The sequence below is a fragment of the Lepisma saccharinum genome, chromosome 9 (genome assembly GCF_977018435.1).
Source record: "Lepisma saccharinum chromosome 9, izLepSacc3.1, whole genome shotgun sequence".
In the NCBI taxonomy this organism is placed as follows: domain Eukaryota; kingdom Metazoa; phylum Arthropoda; class Insecta; order Zygentoma; family Lepismatidae; genus Lepisma; species Lepisma saccharinum.
Genome location: NC_139237.1, coordinates 37543928 through 37566802, shown reverse-complemented (window position 1 = coordinate 37566802; position 22875 = coordinate 37543928). Strand labels below are relative to the sequence as shown.

General features: G+C 37.0%; 2 protein-coding genes across 2 annotated transcripts in view; both read left to right on the top strand.

Moving 5' to 3' along the window:
* LOC145992014 (methyltransferase-like protein 22) overlaps nucleotides 1-22875 on the top strand; it is a 224204-nt gene that overhangs the window by 138674 nt on the left and 62655 nt on the right. The gene's annotated exons all lie outside the window — the stretch shown is intronic.
* Su(z)12 (Polycomb protein Su(z)12) overlaps nucleotides 1-22875 on the top strand; it is a 63173-nt gene that overhangs the window by 8100 nt on the left and 32198 nt on the right. Inside the window, exons 2-6 of the mRNA XM_083128021.1 lie at nucleotides 5099-5145; nucleotides 10409-10592; nucleotides 11360-11451; nucleotides 15843-16032; nucleotides 19410-19615. Of these exons, the coding sequence (XP_082984147.1) occupies nucleotides 5099-5145; nucleotides 10409-10592; nucleotides 11360-11451; nucleotides 15843-16032; nucleotides 19410-19615 (719 nt within the window). The remainder of the gene's footprint in view (nucleotides 1-5098; nucleotides 5146-10408; nucleotides 10593-11359; nucleotides 11452-15842; nucleotides 16033-19409; nucleotides 19616-22875) is intronic.

Genomic DNA, 22875 nt, shown 5'->3' with positions numbered 1-22875 from the left:
AAACATGTCATCACCAAAAATCGTGAAAAAAATATATTTGGTCCCTCATTCCATACTATAAAACATATCAAAAAATCATTCTGGGACTGCAATGGGATCAGAAGATACAAAATAATATGTGTAACTATGTGACTGATAAAAGCCCCATTACATGAACTATGAAGAGTCAAATGTTAAGGGAATGTCCCTTAACACTCCCTACAAAATGTGAAGGAGTTATCCTGGGTATAATTGGTCATGAAAGAAATAGGTTAGGCACAGGGAGATCCCTAGCCGTGTGTGTCAAGCACAGGTCCGGCATATTGTTGACCGCTATATTGAATTCAGCGCAAAAATTTCAAAGGAAAGGGGGTGATGTGAAATATCAAATGAGGCTAGAATTTCACGAGAAATGAAGTGACGAAGGATTTTCCAATGTATCTTACGCCAGCAAAAAGTTATACACATATCTTTCACTTACGATATATGCACATTACAATGTTGTCAATGTTCCTGTGAGCACACTCGTTGACGTCTCTCACACTCGCATAGAACATTTGGTAATGTAGCATGTGCAACAACATCGCAAGCAGCAACTATGCCTTTTCTCAGATGGTCAATATCAGGGACTTTTAGTGCATGCACCATTCTCTTGAAATGTTTCTGAAGGTAAAAGTCCTCCTAAGATGTTAGATCTGGGGAATGTGCAGGCCTTTTAATAGATCCCCGTGTGCCCATCAATCTACCTAGAAAATTACCATGAAGAAATTGCGAAAATGTCTACATAGTGTGGTCACACTCTGTCCTGTTTCAAAACTCTCGAAAAGTGTCATATCCCGTAAGCAAGGGTGAAAAAACCTGTTCACTTAACAAATCCAAGAAGCCCTCACCATTTAAGGTTCCGTTGTTGAATATGGACCAACCATTTCCATTCGCCATACATTATACCACATAATTAGCTTACCAGCAACAACCATTGGACTGAGCAAATCACAGGTATTGCGTATAATTTTTATTAACTTCACCGTGAACATAAAAATTTGCCTCGTCACTGAAGAACTTTTCATTCCAAAGGAAGTGTCACGTAATTGTTTGAGATACTTTTGCTAATATTCTTCACTATTCAACTATTTGGTGAATGTAGCTGATTAAAATCATATGCAATGGTGCGTATACTTCTTTCTCTCACAAGATGTCAGCGTGATCTCGAAGAGTTCCTACAACGTTAGGAGCATTCCAATGCTTTGTTTTTAACACCTGGAAAAGGAGAAAATGGTTACAAGCATGCAGTAATAAATTTTTGCTGGTTAAATATATGTTGGATAAACCTTCGTCACTTCATTTCTCGTGAAATTCTAGCCTCATTTGATATATCACATCACCCTTTTTCCTTTGAAATTTTTGCGTTGAATTCAATATGGCGGTCAACAATATGCCGGATCTGCGTTTGACACACACGGCTAGGGATCTCCCTGTGCCTAACCTATTTCTTTCATGACCAATTATACCCAGGATAACTCCTTCACATTTTGTAGGGTGTGTTAAGGGACATTTGACTCTTCATAGTTCATGTAATCGGGCTTTTATCAGTCATATAGTTACACATATTATTTTGTATCTTCTGATCCCATTGCAGTCCCAGAATGATTTTTTGGTATGTTTTAGAGTATGGTATGAGGGACCAAATATATTTTTTTCACGATTTTTGGTGATGACATGTTTTGAGATATTCAAGGTCAAAAGTCAAGGTCACGTGACAAAATTATATTTTCATCCAAAGGTAGGCTTGTTATATATCACTGGAAAGCTTGTTCAATTCCCTGTACAATAAGCTTTATTTGAGCTTCCTAGGCGAAATAGGGGCGGAGTTACAGCACATTTAGTATAGCTAAGCGGGCTCAAAAAAGGCAATTTCTGCAAACTTTGACCTTGAATAATTTAACAATTACAAGACGCATGAGACTAAAAATTTTCATACTTACTAAGTTCTATGCATAATTTCAACTCCCCAAATTTCATGAAAATCGGAGATGGTCAGGTTAAAAATTGCACATATCTGTGTTGATTTGGCATGGAATGACTCATGCTTCCTCTTTATGGTTTAAAACAAATAGCTTGGTGTTAAATACGACAAAAACAGAAACTCACTTTTTCTACTTAAATAACCCACCATGCACCTTAAATAATCAGGATTATGTAAAATTGCTTGGCATATATTTAGATACAAAATTAAATTGGTCAATTCATACCCAGGAACTATGTAAGAAACTTGCCCGTGTCTTATATGTATTGGGGAAATTAAAAAGGTCTGTAAGTGAGGAAATGATGATCTCTGTGTACTACGCTCTTTTCCACTCACACTTACTGTATGGAAATTTACTATGGGGAAACTCTACAGGTGCAAAGGAAGTCTTTAAATGGCAAAAGAAGGCTATACGTTGTATTAAAGGAGTACAGGATATGGATTCATGTAGGGAATTCTTTAAGGAATACCGTATTATGACAGTGCCCTCTATAAATATTTATCATAGTTTAATGTACACAAAGGAAAACATCCCCAGTTTTAGGTTGCGTTCTAATGTACATGACTATAATACAAGGCACAATCTGAATATAGAAATGCCATACGCTAGACTATGCAAAACTCAACAAAATTTTAAACATAATGGAATGAGATTATTCAATTTGCTACCAGCTTCTATACGTAATTTAGAAAACAAGCAGTTTCCTAAACACATTAATAATATATTAGTACGACATTGTATATATAGTGTCACGGAATTTGAAGAACACTTCCATCAGGGCCTGTAAAATGTAAATGTCTACTCATAATGCATCACAGAGCTGTAAAATGGGTTTTTGTACATGACTTGTATTGTAATCAAAATAGAGTACTATTTTCCAATTGCTTTCGCTGTAATAAAACATGTAGTTTAATTTGCAAACTGTATTGTTGAATGTGTAATATTTTAATATGTATTTTTAATTTTCTTTTCTTTTGTAATTTTTTATATTAGTATTTATATACTTATTATGACGAAGTCTATTGCAATCATGTTGTCTAATGACTAATAAAGTATTCTATTCTATTCTTAAATGACTTTAATTGGCTGAATATGACACGATGCAGAAAACAACACCTGGCCTGCACAATATTCAAAATTCTACACAGACATACTTATACGACAGACTCCAATTTAGACACGACATACACAACTACACGACTCGACACACCATGAAACTTCATCTGGACAGATTTTCACACTCCATATTTCTGTCATCCTTCAAAGCTGCTTCTGCATATTGTTGGAATGCCACCAGATGCTACCTCGAGTGCGACATACAACAGCTTTAAAAAGGTAGTAACAAAAGTACTTCTAGATGAGCAGGGACAGAGCATCAGTACACACGACTAGACTCAGCATGCTTACATTGAAATAATAAAAAAAAATATGAGCAGATTTGAACCCAAGACTAACATTTTGATGTGTGTGATGGTGAACAGGAAGGAGGTAGTTCGTAGCCAAGGCAGGAAAATATTCAGTAGGGTTCATTAATATTTTGAAAGGGAAGCAGAAAACAGTGGTCCCTTGGTAAGTGTGCACAAAGTGCAACAGGGTGTGTCGGAAGGTTGTGGAGTGAGTAAGCGAACTGAGCTACGTATTGTTAGGGAGGGCAAAGACAGTCCGTCGGGTTCCACGTCATTTGAATCATTGTACAAACGAATCAAAAGGAACAGTATCACAAAGGCAATCGAAGGTTGTGATAAAGATTCATCGTTGTGGAGGATACTGAAGTCTATGGGGTTCAGGTACAAAAAGAGCAATGACTGTAGACGATTTCTGATAGAGATAGCTGATATATTTACAGCCAGAGTAACGTTTTTGTGAAAAATGCATCTTCTAAAAAATAAGGAACCTTTGCCCTATATAGGTATTTTATTTAGATGAAACGTACATACATCAGAATTACGCTCCAACGAAAATCTGGCAAAATAAAGAGGGTACAGAGGGCTTAAAAGTGCCCGTGGGTAAAGGTGGGTGCATTATTGTTTGTCACACTGGTTTTCTACGGGAATGTAAATTAGTTTTCAGGCCAAAGGCAAAATCGACGTCTGATGACTACCATACTGATATGAACGCTAAAGTATTTACACAGTGGTTTTTGCAGTTTTTAGATACGCTTGACGAAAGGAACATTAAAGATGCAGTGATTGTAATGGACAATGCTAGCTACCATCGGTACAGTTGGAAAAAATTCCTACAACGTATACACTTGATATCATACACTTACCGGTATTCTACTGACCACAAGATGGGGATAATACGGATACTCAGGCCATACACGAACAATGGGACGTCTGTATTTCATGGTTCTTTTGATTTCAACTCACCTTTCCCGCTTGGCATCAGAAGAAGTGTGCAGCAGGGGTATTCTGCCACAAAAGAAGTGATGTAAGTGAGGTGACAAAAATAAATTTTATAAAGAATATGGAGGACAGAGTAAAGAAAATATACACGAAAGAATGTGAAAAAGAAGGCAAAATAAATAGCCTATGGAAACAGCTGGAAAATAATGGCTATGAGAAGCAGGATAGACAGGACATAAACAGAAGAAGGAAGAAAAGGGGCAGGGGGGAATTGGAAGAGAAAGAAAAAGATAGAAGGTTTGGAATAAGGAGTATGGGGAAGACCACAGAAAAGATATGCAAAGTGCTTAGGAAAGCGGGCATTAAAACTTACAAGAAGGGAGGGAGAACCATCTTAGGAATAGTGAAGAATGCAAACAAGAAAAAGGTAAACAGAGAAGAGGAAGGGATTATCTACGAATTAATTTCAAAAAGTGCTAAAAATATAAGGAAAATTTTCTTGTGTTCTAAAAGCCATCCCTTTTCAAAGATCCTTATGTACTACACTAGTTATATACAGCTTTAACAGAAAATTAAGTTGTAGTGTAAGTGTGTCACTGTGTTGGTACTTATCCTCTAATAATGTTTAGCTAAGAACTTATGCATTCCATTGTTTTTTATTTCTTGTCATTATTCATATTTCTATGTATTTATATGCCATTAGTGTTATTTATGCTTGTTGTCTAATAATTTTCTTCCTTGTCTTTACAGAACCAACACAGATCTACAGATTTTTAAGGTCAAGGAACTTTATTTCTGTAAGTATTTATGAACAAAAGTTGATCAGCACAGTGCCAGATTAAAGTGGAATGTCTCATGGCTGTGTGCACGAACGAAGTTCAAAATTTAAACTTGGATTGGGAAAGGTTCACTGGAAAATTCCATTGTACTAAGACGGTTCAACACTTGATCGCGATCTAGGAACATCAAAACGAGTTTATCTTCTGATCGGCCATTCACCACCTTTTTGGTGCCTGATCCTGGTTCACGATACTGACGCTTCAACTGCAGGCAGTTGGTTTTGAATATAAAAAGAGCAGAAAGTGATCGATCGAGTGCAAACGCTTGAGATGTTGGGTGTACAATACTGATAATTCGAGAACTGTGTAAAAACTGCCAAAATAATAATAATTTGTGGTTCTGTGGTGCAAAGTCGTAATGTTTCTAAATACTGTACTTTCAATCCCAGAACACAAACATATATAAATGTCATATATTATGTGCAAATGCAAGGTAAATTAGAACAGATCAATGTTACGGTGTTGCTACTTGGTGTTGGAAATATGATTGTATAATTACGAAAATACATGTTACTGGCTATTTACATGACATGATAATATAAATATATAAGAATTAAGAAATGAAAATTTTCAGATTCTTACCACAGTACAGTAAGTAGCATCAAAATCGAATGCATTTTGTAAGGCATTAAAGTCCTGTAGAAGAAGGTTCCATGCTTTCTCCTTCTCCTTTTGTGTTGTGCTGTCAGTTTTTTTTAATATTATTTTTTTTTTTACACACTACTACATCCTTGTACTCACCTACAAGGTTGATCAGTACATCTCTCAAATTCAGATAAGTTTGCAGCTCGAATTACATTCTGCTCCTACATGTTGATACTTTAACACTTCACACTACTCTATGTGGTTCTTGACCAACCAATCAGGTATAGCCTTACAAATTAATCTCAGATCAGTTGAACGGAATCTCGTGAACATGGATTTTCAGTGGTGCAATGCAAATCTTTAAACAAAGTTCATTTTGAGTGGATTAAAATTGATCTTGTTCATCTGAACTTTGAAATAATCAGCGTTGGTGCATGCTGCCATGAGTAATACAATTGCAGGTTCTATTATGCATGCCTTAAACATTACAAAATTAATATTTCATGAGAATGAAATCCGAAACAAAGTTATCAACCAGCATGGCATTCAACAAATTTCCTGTGATTATTTTGTAGTAGGTAAAAGAGATAGAAAATTGCTAATGTCCAATTAAGGTTAAATGCTAATAATAAATATTATCCCCTGTCATTGATTATGAACTCATAAAACAGGACCAAAGTGTAGTAGTGCACAACTGAATATATTGTTCTGCTTACTGTTGATTTCCTCCAAGTTAGTTTTAATCACCACTTCATCAGATAACAATAAGAATGGCTACCAGGTGTGCCGGTTAATAATTCTTAATTGATCCGAAAGAAAACAAGTGTATCTGGGGAGAAAGGTAGCACATGCTTTATTCAAAGTATGCACCATCGCTAGCTATATATTGTGCCCATCTGTCCGTCAAATTGTGGAGGCCCTTCCAGAAAAATCGTTCACATTTTGAGGTGATCCAGTCAGCAAGCCATTGTTCGACATCTTCATAATTGTTTAAGTGTTGCTGGGAAGGTGAGTGAGACATCGATGAAAACAAGCGGTAGTCCGAAGGGGCTAAGTCTGGTGAGTATGGCAGGTGGGGCAAGAATTCCCAGCCAAGTGCATAAATGATGTGTGTGTGTGTGATGAGGGGTTGTCGTGCTGCAAAATCATTTTTCCGTGTCTTATCGCCCAATCTGGGCACTTTTCGATCAATGCATGGTTCAAATTGATGAGTTGTTGACGGTAGCGAATGGCATTTACTGTTTCACCTGGTTTCAGAAGCTCATGGTACACCACACCCTTCTGATCCCACCAAATGCACAGCATTGTCTTCCTTCCGAAGCGATTCGGTTTTGCGGTCGATGTTGAAGGTTGTCCTGGGTCAACCCATGATTTTTTGCATTTTGGGTTCTCGAAGTAGATCCATTTCTCATCCCCAGTCACTATCCGATGCAAGAAATACTTTCTTTCATGCCGAGAAAGCAACACTTCACACACCGTTTTTCGCTTTTCCATTTGTCTGTCGTTCAGATGATGTGGTACCCATTTTCCTGCCTTCTGGATCTTTCCCATGGCATGAAGACGATCAGACATGGTTTGGCGACCAACATTTAACTTCTCTGCCAGTTGTTCTTGCATTTGCGTATCATCTTCGTCCAACAGTGCTTGCAATTCGGTGTCTTGGAATTTTTTCGGCTGGCCCGGGCGATCTTTGTCTTTCAAGTTGACATCACCACTTTTGAATCGTCGAAACCAACTCGCACACGTGTATTGCGTTAGGACATTGTCACCGTACATTTCCACAAGGATATAATGGCTTTCACTCGCGTTTTTCTTTTGATTGAACATGTTTCCCACACAAACCCAATATCACGATCACTCGCACTCGGTTGCACATCCATGGCATTTTGACAGGTACATTCCTGGCAACACACTGACATAACAGTTGAGACTGCACCAACCCTTGCTTCCAGCGCCATCCAGCGACGAAATTAAGAATTATTAACCGTCACACCTGATATAAGATATTATGAAAGTTTTTTGAACCGACTGTCCTGTAAGGGACATATACTAGATACTAGAGTGCTTCATGGGACCACTTTCCCTTGCTCAAACTAGTTCTGGTGGTGTCCCATGCTCGAGCATACCGCACTCGTAGTAGAATGATTGGCAATGCCCCGTATTCCAGAGCCTAACAAGCTGCACTATCAACGTAAAAACCCATACATGGAAGGAAAACACTCTGTGCAATTACAATTCTAAATCATAATTCCATATGATTATCCAATATACAGTAATACCTTGTTAATCTAGGCCCCGATTAGTTGGAGTTCACTCACTTAATCTGGACAAAAAAAAACAAAAACAAACAGAATGCAAGGTTTTAAATGTGGCTAGAAGTTTACAGGAAACTTCCCCAAGAAAAGGCAGGCAACCACTGATGAAATTCTGTTTCCTGCAGACTTTGTACTGTACTGTATAGTGTATTTAGGTCTATCCCCTTTAAGTATGGAGTTTTAATGCACTTTCTACTGTTCTTTTAGGTTATTTCAGTTAATCCGGACGTTTGTTAAACCAGTCAACTTATCCCCTCATTAGTCTGGATTAATGAGGTTTTACTGTATATGAAAGTATGCAATATCTACAGACCGAAACGTAAAATGGACACACATGCTGACAGACCTGCCTAAGCAATTAAAAATATCGTATCACAATGCAAGAAGTACGTGCACATCATTGTTCGCTTACAGAAAAGGTTAACATTCTGCGAAATAATGAAATGCAGTTATAACATTCAGTTGAACATAATTTTAATGTGACAATAATCGTAGAAACATAAAATGTCAGCTTCAGCCCATAATCATCAATTTTATTTTCACATCACTGTGTATTGTAAGATATACAAAACTGAATTCTAACATGGAGATGATGACTATGTTCACTGCATCTTACTTCACTATCCATATTTGAGAGCCCACTACCACAGACAAATAACTGAAATACGTGTACTAATAGGCTTCGAGAGTTCAAATGTATTCTGCACGCTCAAGTAGAAGACCTGTCAATTCTGTATGTCATCCAGCGCAACGTGTGAACTATTGAGTGCTCAAGCCTAAATCCCTCATTGTAGTACTGTACTGTACACATGCTCTGCATTCACTGCTCATAAGCAACCAACAGACCGAGGTGGCATGATGCATGCTTCTTTGCTATTAGTCAAAAATGGCAGAAAAGTGAAGTCAAATAAACTATATCAATCAATCAAATGATGCATACTATAGTCAAGTCCAAGGAACATGCAGGCAACAAGCGACATGCGCAGTTTCTTCAGTGACTCGAATATGAAAGGTTGCATTTATATCTGGTTCATTTCCAAGTGAAAATTGTGCTTGTGTCTTGTTAGTTTGATCTGAAAGCTCTCTAAAAGGAACTTCTCGTCCTCTAACAATATAATTCAACTTGCACTACTGTCACACAGGGTTGACTTCACATTCTGTAGTAGAAGTTCACAAATATTAAGGAGCAATTGGTATTTTGTTTCCCTGTAGATGGGAGTAAAGCCCAAAACTGGATGCAACAGTTTACCTGTAATGTAAATAATGTATTTGACATGAACACATGTATGTTACACCACCATTAGCATGAGAATTTCTCCATTGCACATGTTTGTGTAAACCTGGTTAGAAGGGTTAATATCATGAGCAAAAATATTTTCAAGTAACAGATTTTAAATTTGACTTTCGAAGCTTTTGTCTTCCTAATGAAAGAACACACACTTCCTTCATATTTAAATTACAAATGTCTCATGAAGGGAGCTTGTGCGCTCCTGAAACATTACATGCTAACTTACATGGAATAATTGTAAATTTGAAGAAAGAAACTTCAATCCAGGCAATACATACACACACGAAGAAAAGCTGAATGATACTACTTGAATTTTTTTTTTTGCTTGCTATATTGAAGTGAGGATTAGAAACATCATGCGTTCTTGTACTAAACTTTCACTTTCATTGACAAGAAATGCTTTTTGTGTGTTTTTAATAAATAGTAATATTTTACATTTGCGAATAGTGCCCAGAGCCCAGATTAATTAAACTTTCTTTTAAGTTCTTATCTGAATATTATCATTATTAATTAAATAGAAATTGGATATTCAAAAAATGCAAATGGCACTTCTTTTTATGAACATGAATTCTACATACATTTTTAAGCCTGAAAATTTTTGTAAGATAAAGATAAAGTAAAAGTAAAGTGTTCCCCTGTGCTTAGCACCATGCCATGAAGGCGTATAGGGGGTGTGGAGGTAACGCCCCACACTTTCTTGATCCGGTCATGAGGGGGGGGTGATGCGATCAGGATCATGCCCCTGACTGCCTTTACCCCCCAGGGTTCCCCCCAGGTACCCATGTTATTCGATGCTGGGTGGGCACCGGTGCCGCTTCCAACGTTAGAAAACTTCCCGGATTTGAACCGGCCGGGGATCGAACCCGGGATCTTGAGCATGGTAGTCAGATGCGTTACCGACTGAGCCACCGCAGCCACCATAATTTCATAAAATTGTCATGGGTATAACTTTTCACACACAGAAACAGTATTATGTACTTGTTTATAATTTTTGTACATAAAAATTTAACCAATGTTAATAATTTTCTTTTAGCCTGTGTTCTTAAACAGAACTTTGTCATACATGCGACAGAGAATGTCTCGCAGCCATAAGTCACGGAAGGCATTCAAAGTAGACAATGTTCTGGAGAGAATTATGTCAACACATCGTGATATTCAACCAGAGTCATTGGGTGGATACATGACCCTCACATTCTTGGGATTTTACGATAAGAAGAGTAAGTATTGCTTTTTTTGGTAGGTATGTGTAATTGTGTACATTCAGCCTAAATAGCCAGGCTAGAAGGCACTTATAAATAACACTGATACTAAGCACTAAGAAACATTACAGTAATAGGCATTTCTAACATTGTGAGAATAATGATAAGCATTATATTTCTAAAAATTTCCATGACATTGTCAACCATAATTTCATAAAATTGTCATGGGTATAACTTTGCACACACAGAAACAGTATTATGTAGTTATTTATAATTTTTTTGTTTTTGAAAACAGAAAAGACTAAAAATTCTTTGTTCTAACTTTTTTAAATAATAGGAGGGTTTTTATCATTATTTTCTCCAAGGTACTCTGTGGTCATTAAAACCTTTTCCACCCTCTTTTTTTTCTTGTGTGTGTGTGTACGATTTTTATGGACATATTGTATTGTTCATGTTATGAGTTATGATACTGATATGTCATTATTTGCTAAATGCAAAAGAGAATAAAACTGTTTCATTCATCTCTACTAAATTAGAATACAGTATAAAACTAGTAATACAATTTGCTACAGTAGTTTTATAATAAGAATAATGGATTATTCAAATTATGAGTAATGTTACTTGAATGTCATTATGGGCCAATAACAGAAGGGAATTAATTAGGCTTATTATTTCCTTCACATTTTACATATACTGTTAAACAGTACTTCTAATTAAAAATCATATTATCTTTTACTGCCCAAGTAGTCATAAAAAACTTAATTTTGTTTTTTTCTCTTACATAGTTGAGACTCCCCAGGATCCAGTGAAAGTAGAGACACTCTTGCTTAAAATCTGCCATAAGAAGAGAAAAGATGTGTCATCACCTATCATGCAGGTAATATTTGTTACAAAAGAAAATGTAATTTATGTGTAGAGGTAGCTTTTTGAGTCATATTTTGAAGAATAGCGAACTAACATCTTCCAGGCTAAGTTTGAAAATCTGATTGATGTGTGTGGTGAGGTATAATTTCTTGAATCAGCTTGCATTACAAATACACACGCAAGAATGAAGTAAAAATATATAAAGAAACTTTTTTTGCGATATATCAGAAGATCATGCTCACCTGTTGAAACCCTTATTTGAAAACCTGAAATACAGAAATTGCAGTTTTAACAATTAAATATGACAATGCAGATGAAGACAATAACAATAAAAATTATTCTACTTAAAGAATGAATTGTGGTTTGCTTTCTTATTTTCCAGTATTTGTGAACTGCCATACTAGAAATATTTGACATGGCTCGTTAGCAATTAATACACCTTAAGAACACAGAACTTTAAGGAAAGGAATTCTTTATCTGTTTCTTACAGTCAAATTGTTGTCAAATGTTTTATGTTGTGACAATTGCACCTTGTAAATAATATGGTTTTGAAATAAAACTAGCATGTAACCTCCTGAAATGTAACCTAATGAATGTTGGTTTTGAGCTTGGAAAACCATAGTTGTAAAACATTTAAGTTTGGAAGCAGAACAACAATTAGATTCATAATGCAAATGGTTTTATCTATGTATATTAAACTGCTGAGAAGTAGCCAGAAGACTTGATGCAAGAGTAATTAAATGAGCAATAACTTGTGCTCTGGCTGGTAGTCATACAATATGAGTAATCTAAATGTAAAATGGGAATTAATTACAGATCTCTTGTATGTTTTTGATGTATTGCTTCTTACAGCTCTGCAGGTAAAATTCCATGAGAATTCTTGCAATAGTGTGTACAGCTCACATCCCATACCATGATATATACGAGGGCTATTTTTTTTTTTCAAGGTCCGATCGGTCGCGAAATAAAAACCACAGTGAAATGAAAAATGTTTTTATTTGCAACATTTAGCTACACCTTCCAGCTACTTCTCTACATAGTCGCTGCCCAGATTTAGACATTTGTCGTAGCGTGGTACCAACTTTTCAATACCCTCGTCATAGAAGCCAGCCAGCCGGCTGTGCTTTCAGCCAATTATCTACGCTGGTCTGCAGATCGTTGTCTGTGCCAAAATGCTGTCCTCCTAGCCAGCATTTCATGTGCGTAAAGAGATGAAAATCTGAGGGAGCCAAGTCTGGGCTGGAAGGTGGGTGATCAAACACCTCCCATCGAAAACGCTTCAGGATCGTCTGTGTTGCAGCTGCAGTGTGCGGGTGAGCATTATCATTAAGACGGACAATGCCTGATGACAACATTCCTCTTTGCTTGTTCTGAATTGCCCTTTGTAGACGTTGAAGCGTCACGCTTCTCACACAGAGTTTGCGGTACTGAATTCTCTCACTCACGATGCTATAGAGAGCTGACCTTGAAATTTCGGGAAACAACTCAACACAGAAATTGTGAACAGACAATTTTCTCGAATTGCCTGATCCACTCGCTGCACAAGATCATCGGCTGACACTTGCTTCCTTCCCTGACCACCTGCATCATGAACGTCTGTATGTCCTGCTTCAAAGTCCCAGCACCATTGCCGCACTTTGCTGTCACTCATGAAAGTTTCACCGTACTCTCCACTCATTCGTCGATGAATTTCGACTGCATTGCACCCCTCAACATGAAGAAATCGAATCACTGCACACACTTTACACTTGGCGTGTGACTCTAATGTTCTAGGCATGTTTCCGTGCTCACTGCGTGCTCCGAACTGACACGTGCGACGTGACGCGATCAACAGGCATACTAGAGACACTGCGCAACACATCCGCGCACAGCTTCATCGGATTTTCAATGTGGTTTTTATTTCGCGACCGATTGGAACTTGATAAAAAAAATAGCCCTCGTATTACATCCTGCAAACACTTTCCTGAATGGTTGCATCAACAATATTCCACAATAAGAAAATAAAATTAAAAAATGGTAGTTACAAGTGGTTTGTGTTCTGAAATGTCTTTTGAAGTTTCAGCCTAGTTTCCAGGATCTTTCTTAAATGCTCTCAGGAGATTAAAACACAAAAATGGCACGAAAAAGTTATATAATTTTTAGTTTGTATCTGTAAGTGTATCTTCAAGCTAAATATCTAAGATTACAGCAAGTTTTTATAATTGGGAGAAGAGATACGTGGTAGTAGATAAATATGGAGAAACTAGTACTCACTTTATCAGCAAATTTTTTTTTTTTTTGTTAAGTTCCAATGAGGATGGTGGCAGAGGCCACCGAAATTAATAACAAAGAAGAAGAAAACATTTTTGTGGATAAAGTGAGTACTAGTTTCTGCATATTTATTACACTAAGATTGTTAAACTATTTTACATACTTTAAGTTAATATGAGTAATGTAAGAAATATTAGTATAAATACTAATTACCTGCAACTTTATTTGATATATGCAAACCATTATACAACGTATGTACCTGTTCGGTGGCTGATTGCACTAAGTGGTTGACTTTTGATCTTGTTACTTAAGTTCCCAGTTAGTCCTGTTCACAGGTGAGGTGTTCTGTGAGTGTTCCTTCATCAATTTAAACATCACCCATCCTCATCATCATCATTAGTCAAAAGTGGCAGTAAAGTGATGCTAAATAACAAAAATACAATTATGAAAGCAAACCTTTATTTTTAATATTCTTCAGGTATATGCCATGATCAGAAGTACATTTTTTTTCTTCATTTTAAGTATTGTAGGTTACAGTTGTAGGGCTCCCACATAGCCAAATGGATAATGCTCTTGCCTTTAGTGCAAGGAGTTTTGGGTTTGATTCCTGGTGGGAGCCTCCAAAATTTAAGCATTGACCCAGCATTGGGAGGACAATTGGAGATCTACTTGAAAAGAAGTAGTATCAGGCTCCGGTCAAAAGCCAAAAAACCGCAGCGATGAGAATCAATGAAAAAGTTGCTCTGGCATGCCCTTGCTCTTAGAAGGCTGTTTTGCCATGTTTTATTTAAAGATTAAAGTGTAGCTAAAGTCAATGTTATTATTCAACTACAAGGCACATGCCAAAAAAAACTGCCGATAATTTTTACTTGGGACTGGCAAAACTGACGAAGCTGCATGTGCACAGAAGCATGCTTTAGTATTCTGTGCTTGCAACAGAGGTATATTTCTCAGTGTGGAGGTGCGTACGTGCGAGTAGCAGGAAGTTGAAATGGCTGCTGTAATAGAAAATTCCGCCAAATGCGAGGTGAGGTCGGTGATTAGATTTCTCAACGCAAAAGGACTGAGTGCAGCTGACATTCATCGGGAATTGTGTGCCAGCAGTAATAAGTGAAGGAAAGGTAAGACAATGGTGCCATGCTTTTCGGGAAGGACATTCAAATGTTCATGATGACGAGCGGAGCGGCAGGCCTAGTGTTTGGACGGACGACCATGTGCACCGTGTTGATGAGAAAGTGCGATCCAATTGCTGTTTCACCATTACTGATCTAGGCAAGGAGTTTCCTGAAGTGTCTGATAAAATATTGCACCACATTGTAATGGACAATCTGTGTTATCGCGAACTGTGTGCGAGGTGGGTGTCAAAAATGTTGACAAGCACTCACAAAGATGAAAGAATGAACTCAGCACGTGATTTTTTTGGCCCACTGGGAGAAGGATGAGGATGACTTGTTTTCTCACAGTGACTGGATACGAAAGCTGGATATCATACGTCATTGGTGACTGGTGAGTCGAACCAGCAATCCATGCAATGGTGTCACTCCTGTTCACCGAAACTGAAGAAATTCAAGCAAACACAATCACATCGCAAAATCATGGCAACCGTGTTTTGGGACGAAAAAGGTGTAATCCTCGTGGAATATCTGGAACTGAGACGAACCATCACAGCAGATGTGTATTGCCAAACACTGTCTAATCTGCGACATGTCATCCAAACCGGCGAAGAGGAATGTTACGGTCTGGAATTCTGCTTATTCATGACAACGCCCGCCCACACACAGCTGACCGTACTGTTGCGACAATTCAAAAATTCCGATGGGAACATTTTAATCACCCACCATACAGTCCCAATCTTACCCCAAGTGATTACTTTCTGTTCCTTCACCTCAAAAAGTGGCTTGCTTTGCAACGTTTCGATGATGGCAGATTTCTACACATAGGGTCTACTTAAACTTGTTCCACGGTACCAAAAATGCTTGTAGCGTCATGGTGACTATGTAGAAAAATAGCGAGGGTACGCACTTGTATAGCATCAAAATATATATTTTATCTCATGATTTTATTCTCTGTAATAACCAATCGGCTCTTGTTTTTGATATGCCCCGTATTTTCCTTCCAAAGTCAATGTTATTTAGTCAATTATTTTCCTTCCAGGTGTCTGTAGGTACGAGTGAAGTGCCAATTAACCCTTCAGAGGACCACCCTCCTCCAAAAGCTCCCACGGTCTCAATTCCAACAGAATCCTTCAGCCTGTCCAATGGGCATTTAGTTAAGTCATACATGCTGCTTCTCCGAGTTTATTGTATGCCAGGCAGTGGACTTTCAAATGGAGATGTCGATATGGGTAAGTAATATTATTTCAAGTAGTTTTGTTACATTTGTTCATAATGGTTAGTTTATAATGACCATCATCCAACATATTGAGTGTGTATTGTTGCGGTTCTCTTGCATAAAGCAACTACACTACTACATGAAAGCTCTTGTGAATTTATGAGGGTATTTGTAGATTTACTTTTCAAACAATACCTTTCTGATGGTGTAGTTGTAATGCTGTTGCCTTGTAATCAAGGGATCCCAGGTTAGATCTTTTGTGGAGGCATGTAGTGGTTTGAATTTACTTTAAAGTGTAGGTCTAGTCCCGAGTCACCTATTAATGTAAGTGGATTTACCCAAAACTTTTCTAACTCAAAATACATGAATTGAGTTATGGAAGTACTGGTGTAAAGTTCATTGATGCCGATAAAGTGATAAAGAAATGTTAATTGAACAATAAAAGTGGCTTCATAAAGTCCGCACGATGAAAGAACCAAGCTTGGAATTCTAATGAGAACGACGGACAATGTGTGCATGCCCTAGAGCTAATAAATCAAAATATTTTTCTAAAATAAAATTACAATTAAATCCAATTTCAAATATATTTTTTTACCTTCACATCGGAATGCAGGGAGGGTCACATGAACCCTTCAACCAGTCAGCTTGGTTTACTTGCCTTTGTGATAAGCATTTCTTGTGGTATGCTACGTTGCCAAACGTATGCCTCAGAGCAAGGTGGTGTTAAGCCTAACGACCACCGCCAGTTAGGAAATGGAAGGGACTCCCTTTCTCTGCCTCTTCCTGAACTGGAAATGAAAGTTGCATGTTGACAGCAGCAGAATGTATCATTTACGACTGGGCATAAATTGGGAGTGTGGCAACACAGCTCTTTGCTCTTTGAGACTCCCACATCATGTTGTCCCATCCCTATTATATTTTAACTTTTAGTTTCTTATGATATTATACGAGAAGATAAAAGTGTACGAGGAGAATAGTATCATGCATTTACTGAATTAAGCCGGCTTTTTATTTCATCTTTAATATCATTTACATTTGTTAGTATTACTCCTAAGTACTTGAATTTGGAGACTGGTTCGAACGTGTTGTTATCATTAATTAAATTTTTAATATTACCTAACACTTGGGTTCGCCCTGTAAGCATATTTTGTTTTCCCTTTGATAACTTCCGCACCTCTCTCTTTAGCTGCTTTGAAAAATACTTTAGCATTATTCTAAATTATATTTACATCATCCCCTAGTAAGTCTACATAATCTACCTGATATTCTACTGATGAAATATAAAATTACAAATCCTCATTGAAGGACATAAATGGTTCAACCTTTAGCGGACGGATGGTTCATATACTGACTACTCAGGCATTACCATTGAATCGACCAGCACAGTGAGTCAGCAATTAACGTGCCATTCCTTGAAAACTGAACATGATATTTCAATGGTAACACTGTTGAGCCTTGTTTCCATGTTAATAAAACATTAAATGCTGACCAAAGCAAAATTTATTGTATATAAAAAAAATATACACTAAAAACTTAAAGTTGCACATGCATATTTTTTTTATACATTAAATTTTGCCTTCATCAGCATTTTAATGTTTTATGATATTTCAATTGTCTTGTTCATTAGTTCATATGAAGATATGACATACTCGAATTACAAAACAATATATCCATTATTGCTATTATTAACAAGTGGAGATTGAAAAAGTCCTTTGTTACCTCCATAATATTATGAGATACATTTATAAAAAGGGCTGTAACTCCTAAACCACCATTTTTTTTCTGAAAAAAAAATTACATGTAATAATGAACAAAAAAGCAACACTTCAACTACATGTGACAAATAAGGGTCCAGGGAGGACATGGGACAAAGGCCTGATTTTCGAAATTTTCCCGCACCATGGGGCAGCAATTAGCACACCATTTCTTGAAAACTCCACACGATATTTCAGTTCTATTTCTTTTATTCATTAGTATACAAGTAAAGGTATGACATACTCGAATTACAAGACAATATATATCCATTGTTACTATTATTAACAAGGGGAGATTGAAAAAGTCCTTTCTTTGTATTATTTTTTTAGTAAAACGCAACACTTTAACAATGTGTAACAATTAAGGGCCCAGGGGGAACCTGGGGGCCTCCAAATTTGGTCCATCCAGCATCCATAAGGCCGACGCTAGAAGTAAAATTCCGGAATTTCTTTCCCTAAAATGCTGCTGTTCTTAAGCACCTTGTACACGATCAAATGATTCACGAACAAGTTGTTGAATTGAACGCTTAAAATCGTCAATTGAAAGTTGTTCACCACCAAATCTTGAATGGTATGTAATTGCACATGTACACGATGAAAGAGAAACTGGACAAGTCCACATTTTACAAAGAACGTGGCATTTCGTATGACACAAAAAGAAAGAAATAGACTATCGATTTAGTTGTAACCAGATAATAATTTCTGTACAAAGAAAAATGTAAGACATATTATAAACTTGAAAGAAGTGTGATCTTGATATATTTTCTCAGTATTTATAGTCTAAATGTAATCCGAGATACAAGAAAAATGATTTGACAAAAATCTCATTTCCACAGATATGCAGATAGTTGTTTTTCTGTGTGTTCATCAAAACATTCAAATTAAGATGAACACAAAATATTATGTTTTACGGTTGGTTGTCGAATATATTTTATCATCACATTAATCACTGCTGTAGAAATGCACATAATTTTTTGTTGTATAATTATACATTTAAATAAATACAGATGTGAATGTTCCACCGCTCCACCTTTCCTTTCTCACAAGTCACAAACACACATGTTGTTTTCTTGTCACCACAGAATAGAAATAAATATTATTCTGTACCTTGATGCTTTTTTTCTATAATCGATTTCAACAGCATGTGCTCTGATTGGTCGACAGTCAAGCTTGGATGGCGTTATTTAGAACCAGTCCTAATGAGAAATTCTTTGACCTAACCTTGGATCCAATGAGAGAAATAACATCTCGGATGTCATTTCCTTTTAAGCGTTCAATTCAACGACTTGTTCGTGATTCATGTGATTGTGTACAAGGCACTGTATACATTATTATTTTCTTTATTAGTTTGAAAAGCGTGTTTTGAGGCATCCTGTTTGCAGGGACTTTCCAGGTGTGAGAGGCTCTTTTCACTAAAGGTTAACCTACAAAATTGATATATGTAACAGGTGATTGCAGTGGATTTTACCAATAGAAAAAGAAACTGTGTATTTAAACATTTATTTTACAAAGCCAGTACACATGAATATTGTTACTGTTCATAAAGATAAGAAAATTACAATATTAGCATAAATGTTATGCATGTCTCTTGTAACATTTGTGATTGTTCATTTAAATGTTATTTTTTTTTTTGTAGAACCACCACACAAAAGGCGCAAGACTGCCAAGGGACCAGTGGAGGAAGTGAAACTGTTTGGAGCAGAGTTGGTTGTTTACGACAAACACAATCGGTGTCTGCTGACAGATGGCGACTATGAGCTGGTCTTGCAAGAAGTACAAACAAATGTGAAAGGATCTCCCAAGAAGTATTCCTCGTGGGAAACTATAGATGACATTAAAGAGGTAAAAAGATTTTTCCTTGTAAAGAACAGAAAATGGTAGGCAACTGTTGAGTGATTTTCAGCTTCACTCTGCATGATTTTAGGCATATATCAGTGCTGGATCTTCATATTTTTCTATTAACTTTCACCTATTAGGCCACAGTGGCTTGCTGAAAACTATTTCTTTGTGTAAAACTCTTTTTGTTCTCTTTCCATGCAAGCCCAGCCCTATCTTCCAAAATAAAACAAAAGTTCAACTCTCTGTGACAAATGGTTCTTCTGCTACAATTTTTTGCACATATTTGCATGTTGGGAAAGCCTCCAATTTAAAATTCAAAACTACTTTTTTTTAAAAAAAAAAACAACAAAAAAAACAAATGTGGAATACTTGTATTTTATTGTAATTTAAGAATGCCATACTGTCATGTGTATTTTTTGTCTATATTCATACTACATAAGTTTTATTTTACACGCATACTTTAAAAATCCAAATATTGCACGTGCAGATAATTTTTCTCTTTATGTGTCTGGCTCATTTTGCCTACAGTTTCTTTGTAGCTTTTCTTTATTGTTTTACCTTGACAATGTCTCATTTGTTGCACTGTTTCACTTTTGTTTCTTGGGTTGTCTTCCACACTTTCATTTACCTTCCCTGTTATATGGTAAGTGTTCATGCTACACTATAAAGATGGCTCGTTTGGAACATGTGTTTTGACTTCACAGCTTTCCCCTGTCGTTCTCTTACTCCCTACAAGTATCTCCCACTTATTGCCCTGCTTCATTGGTCTTTATTCTATCATCTATCACCTCCCTCCCTGTTAAGTTTTTCAGCCACTTGTCTGTCCCTTAGGTCACTTGTAGAAGGCCAGTTGAGAAGAATATGTTCATCCGTCTCCCTTTCATAGCACAAAGAGCATATCGTTTCTCCTGCTTCACTCTTCTTCCTTACTTGTCTCAATCCACCCAGTCTGAACCATGTCAGACTGCTTGTTTCCTTTTTTCCTACAACATTGATATACACCGTGTATCAAAAAGAATCATCCGATTTAAAAGTTCTATATTTAGGAAACCAATGGACATAGAACCTTGCAGTAAGTTGTAAAATACATGTTGGAATATGAAGTTTCACTTACAATACGTCTTACGTTGTTGCAGGTAGGTACGTTCCGAAAATCTTAACGAAACGAATTTAACGAAGGTAACTGGGCTCATCAACCTAGTGAAACGAGTTATTTTCCAAACTTACGGGACGCTCTGGACGAAAACGCAGGCGCAGCGTCCTCGTGGCGTCGAGCAGAAGGCATGTCCTTATGGCAGAAATAAACTCTACTGTGGGCATTGTTACTCATTTTAATCACATTGTAAGAACAGTTGAGGCACACTTGTCTTATGCATGTTGCTCACCGAACAAACCAGTCTCCTGGCCCGTGCGTTTGGTGAATCTCGTTCTTGCACGAGAAGCACGGAAAGCGACTTTTGGGACAGCATAACGAAACGCACGAGAGCACTTATAGGACGGCCATTTACCATAACTTGTTTAACGCGTTGAACTCGTGCGACTTTCGGAACGGGCGCCTGGTGCTGCTCACTCTTTAGTCTGCTTCAAGATGGCATCCAAGAACCGAAAGCTATCTGCGTTCTCCACTTCAACAAATGTGGTCAGTTACGGTTGTGCAGCGTGAGTTTCGTCGTAAATACGGTGCTGCACCACCTACTGCTCACGGTATTCGACGTTGCACGCAGAATGCTGCCTGTTGCTGGGTTGCCATCCTGACGCAGACTAAAGAGTGAGCTGCACCAGTGGCACCTACCTGCAGCAAAGTAAACCTTATTGCAAGCAAAACTTTATATTCCAGCATGTATTCTACAACTTACTGCAAGGTTCTATGTCCATTGGTTTCCTAAATATAGCATTTTTAAATCGGATGATTCTTTTTGATACACCCTGTATTTTGTTTTCCCACATAAATAACTAGAAACCAGTAAAGAAATATCAGCAGTAGTTTCAGAGGAGTAGTGTGGGTATTATACTTGCATGATTATGGGATAGCATATGTTGCATCCAGCACTTAAGGCCTTCCTTATTGTATGCACTTATATTTTTGTACTCATCACTGATTGCAGGTAAGAATATAAGGTGTCTTAGCTGTTGAATTGTGCTTACTAATATCTTTTTTATTGTTTTTGTAGTAACTCTTCAGAAATTGCATTTCTCTTGTTTCAGCAACAAGGTAATGTAGCCAGGACAAGAAATTGTCAACAGCAAAATAATTCGTCCAGCATTTGTTAATCACAATTACAATTTGATTATGTTACAGCATAGTACAACTTGCAGGGGAGCTCCTTTTTTTTCCATTTTTTTTATGAAATATTTTTTTTCAGCAGAGAATAACTTGATATATTTTGTACAGGAAAATTTACAGTGAGCCCAAGAGTAACTGCATAATTTGCATGTTTCATTAGATTTTACATAGCATTCATATTCTCTATAAAATTAGTACAAAATGCATACAACAATTTTTGAATGTTATAAAAATGGAACATATATGTGGAGATTATTATTAATTTCTGCGACTCCAAAGAGGTGAACCCGGAACACTCTTCTGTTCCAGGCAAATATGCAACTGCTACATGCCTCTTTCTACCTCTTCCCTCTTGATTTGCCTGGTGTTAAAATAACTTGCAAAATGAAGAAAAATGTTTTTCATTCTTTACCATGGAACTTTCTTCATGCAATATGTCATGAATAATGTCTGCATAAAAGTGACCAAGTAAAGTGTACACCCTCAAGTTTATTCACTTGGTTTATGCAATGAAAGTTTCAAGAAATTAAGAGAAAGCAAACTTTCCATCGGCAATAGTACGTGTCAACTCCTTAACACCATTACTGCCATGGTGCCCATACTAGTGTATTGTGTGAGCCATGATGCTCAGCATATGAGCACCAACATCAGCACATGTTTGTGTACACAGCCTGGCAACCCAGCATTATCCCGTGAATGCACCTTTTTACCTTCCGTGTTGTGAACAACTGATAGTGAGTGATGACACAATTTAATAACATAATTTCTCTGCAACAAATGTAATAATTTTTAACAGTGGCTAGTTGAAAACCCTCTGGCACTTAAAAAGTCAAATGATGTAAGGAAAAAATTAATGAAAATGACATTGGACAATTTACATGGTAAGATCTATGTAACGTTCAACCCACTGTAGTAGAGGAGAATGCACTTGCCCACTGTAAAAATACATAACAATAATCGAATTGACTATTCACTTAGT